The sequence below is a fragment of the Cryptosporidium hominis genome, assembly GCF_000006425.1.
Source record: "Cryptosporidium hominis TU502 chromosome 5 CHRO015154, whole genome shotgun sequence".
In the NCBI taxonomy this organism is placed as follows: domain Eukaryota; phylum Apicomplexa; class Conoidasida; order Eucoccidiorida; family Cryptosporidiidae; genus Cryptosporidium; species Cryptosporidium hominis.
The window spans coordinates 1-3,865 of record NW_666918.1 but is presented as its reverse complement, the minus strand read 5'-3'; the positions used below and the strand labels follow the sequence as shown (position 1 = coordinate 3,865).

The window sequence follows — 3,865 nt, the reverse complement described above, 5'->3', positions numbered from 1 at the left end:
ACATTGTGAGTTTGAAGAAAGGTTAAAAGAAAGGGAGGAACAAGTTGTTTTTTTTTTTAAAGAATAACAAAAGAATAGTTTATAAAGTAATTCAAGCCAATTGTGTTAAAGATTGCAAAATAGTTTGTTATATTGCATTACTTTTCTGTTGATTTTTTTTTCGTAAATAATCCATACAAGTTTGTAAAAAAAAAATGACTTTTGATTTTTTGGATTCAGGCATTGAAGCAATCAACCACTATGGAATAAGAAATGAGAATTTGAAAAATTCAGGATTTTTAAGATTAGATTTTTTTGGAAATGATAAAGATGAAGAAGATTTTGTGGAAAGAATATATGAAGAAACTTTTCAATATGCAAAGATTGAAAATCCATGTAAATTTGTAAGTGAATATAATAAAGGAGAGATCAGAAAGATGATGAATAGAGGTACTACAACATTGGGATTCATTTATCAAGGAGGAGTAATATTAGCAGTTGATAGTAGAGCATCACAAGGAAATTATATTGCAAGTCAAGAAGTGAAAAAGATTATTCAGATTAATGATTTCTTATTAGGAACAATGGCAGGAGGTGCAGCAGATTGTTCATATTGGGAAAGAGTACTTTCAAAGTTATGTAGACTTTATGAACTTAGAAATGGAGAAAGAATTAGTGTAGCGGGAGCTTCGAAGATGATCACCAATATATTCTTCCATTATAGAGCTTATGATCTTTCTGCAGGAATTATGATTGCAGGATTTGATAAAGATGGCCCTCATCTGTATTATGTAGATAATGAAGGATCTAGAGTAAAAGATTGTAAATTTTCTGTTGGATCGGGTTCTTTATATGCTTATGGTGTTTTAGACAGTGGGTATAGATATGATTTAACTGATGAAGAAGCTATTGATCTTGGAAAGAGAGCTATTGTAATTGCAACAAACAGAGATGGTGGTTCAGGAGGTCTTGTTAGAGTTTATCAAATAAATAAAAGTGGTGTTATTAAGCATGTACCAGGAGAAGATGTCTCTGAACTTCATTATGCATACTCCAAAAAACAAGGTACTGATCCAACAAAGATGTAATTTTATTTTTTTTTTTTTCAATATGTGAAAGTATATATTATTGATTTCAATAACTTAGTAAATATCTCAACTCTTTCTAGCTAAATCAAACAATTAATATTGTTTAATATATTTATTTACATAATTACGTGTCAAAATTGAGATTTTAACTATATATCTATTAGATATATAAATATATATCTAATATACATTTGCATTTATATCAATTGAACTCTGTTCCAATCCTAATGTTTGATTTAAAATAATTCTAAATAGTAAATTACTCCATTAGATGCCAAATTATTAGTATTTATTTGTTAACATTTTTTTTTTTTCAAGTATGAGAATTGCATGCATGCATGCAAAACTTAAAAATGACTATTAATAAAATACAAAATTAAACAAAACTCAATAATAGCTTATTCTAGCATGCTGAAATATATGAAACAATAATTTAAGGCTGAAAATATTCATTAATCTACAATTTTCTCTGGCATTGATTATTTTGATTTTTTTTTTGTTTTTTTCCTAATTTTATTAAGCCTAAAGCCAACTAAATATAATTGCATTTCCTATAATACCTTCCTTATTAAGAAACCTGCTAATAAATAAACCCATAAATTAAATTAATATCAATAAAATGAATTATTCATCTTCAGTAGAATAATCTTCAAATATATTCATTGTCTCAGAATTAAATGGTTGACCACTTTCAATAATAATAGAAGAAACAGTGTTACTATAATTAATCCATGAATGTGATGAGTTTCTTTTTCTTTCAATTTCTATTGCATTTGAGATTGCTTGAAGTTGAGTAATAAAAGCTTTTGGAGAAAGTCCTGAAGAACATCTAATAATTTTTGAATATCTAACAGCTTTATCAACAACAGCTAAATGAACTGCAGCACATTCTTCAAAATCATTATCACCAATACTAATCAAATCTAATTTAATATTATCTATATTTGAAGTCCATCTAGTTACAATCTTCTCAAATTCAAATTTTTTGGCCAACATCCAATAATTAAAGTATTTTTCTCCATCTTCAATATCTGGTTCTTGACCAATAGGATTAGTTCGAATGATCTGAATTCCTAATTCGTTTAAAGCATTACTTAATTCTGGAAACATAGTATCAATAACTTTAAGCCACCCAGTAGATCTTGCATTTGTAACAATTGCTACATCTAAGAACATATTTTTAGCATAACTTAATATTCGAACAATACTTGGTATTAATTGGTAATTGACTTGCTGATCAATCTGCATCCTTATATATTGATAGACATTATTAGAAGAATTTGAGAATAAATAACTCAATGCAGGATTTTGTCTAATCTTCGTATAAGTGTCTCTAATCCAATCTGTTGGAATTAATGTATCATCAAGATCAAATATTGCAATAGTATTTTTTTGATAAGTATTAGTATTCAAATTATTATGATTAGCAAAGATATTTAAATTATCATAATTGTATCTATATCCATAACTTTGAATATTCTGGGTAATTTTCATTAGATTTAAACCTCCTCTTTGAGTTTGATTATTAGGTATTTGTTTAACTAAAACTGCACTTTCTTGATTAGTCTTTAAATGACATCCTAATTTTGTTTCACTCTTATTTGATTCATAATTGGAGGATGATTCAGATTTTTGCCCTAATCCAGATACTAAACCTAGGCTTGTGCTTGGACCTAGAATTGTTCCAGCTCCTATTCCTGCTCCTGTTCCTATTCCTGCTCCTGTTCCTATTCCTGCTCCTGTTCCTATTCCTGCTCCTGTTCCTATTCCTGCTCCTGTTCCTATTATTGCTCCTGTTCCTATTACTGCCCCTGCTCCTGCTCCTAACTCAGATCTTGCAGTCTCTAATGATGAAGAATTTGGATTTGAATTATATTCAATATTCCTTCTGGGAATTGAATATTCACCTTTAGTTTTTAAATGAGAAACATTTAATGCTGCATAATTTGAAATATCTCCTTGAGCTCCTAAAGATGAATTACTATTTGAATGAATTCTGCTTTGAGAATTATTTGCTATTTCAAATCCTTGATCTTTGCTTGGAGAATTTTGGTTTTGTGCAAATATTAAACCACGTTTGAATGTATGTATTGGTGAACAAAGGCTAGCTAAGTCTATAATAGCCATCTTATTTGAATTGTTTCTATCTTTCAAAATTTATTATTATTATTACCTTATCCAACTGAGAATAGAATAGTAATATATTGAATACGTATTTTGAAAAAAAGTTATTTAATTTAATGACTTTTTAATTGATATTGTAATTCTATAAATTTGTAGAAAATTGTCATTACTTAATTAGACCAAGAAATAAATCTTTAGATTATTGACTTCCCAAACAAATATCTAAACTTAATATTTTTTTTCAGTTTTAAACTTGCAAATAGATGAATGGAATTTATTTTGCAATAAAATTTATCTATGAAAATATAATATATTATTTAGAATTGGCTTATTTTGACGCTTATCTTAATAGATCTTATTAGAAATTCTAAATTATATGCTTTTTAATTCTCTATTCTCTTTTTAAACCTTTATATTATTTGATATTTTCATGATATATCTATTGTTAGTTATTTTACTTATACCTAAATTATCGTCTAATCTTTGACATGTTACCACCTGGGTGCACATTATTGGCGCCAAAATGATTCTCGGAGAACACTGAGTGTTTTTGCATATATTACACCCTTCAAAAAAAAAATTGTTTAATTAAATATTTGATTTTATTTAATTATTTTAGTTTTAAAGCTACTTTAAAAATTAATATTAATATATGATATTTTAGCCAAAAAATG

At 27.2% G+C, this 3,865-nt stretch overlaps 2 protein-coding genes across 2 annotated transcripts; one reads left to right on the top strand and one right to left on the bottom strand.

The window, feature by feature from the left end:
* Positions 1-194: 194 nt before the first annotated feature.
* Positions 195-1,067, top strand: Chro.50424 (hypothetical protein). The annotated part of the gene is made up of 1 exon (XM_660288.1): positions 195-1,067. One exon carries the CDS (start codon positions 195-197, stop codon positions 1,065-1,067), a length of 873 nt encoding a protein of 290 aa, XP_665380.1.
* Positions 1,068-1,691: 624 nt separating this feature from the next.
* Positions 1,692-3,194, bottom strand: Chro.50423 (hypothetical protein). The annotated part of the gene is made up of 1 exon (XM_660287.1): positions 1,692-3,194. One exon carries the CDS (start codon positions 3,192-3,194, stop codon positions 1,692-1,694), a length of 1,503 nt encoding a protein of 500 aa, XP_665379.1.
* Positions 3,195-3,865: the final 671 nt, after the last annotated feature.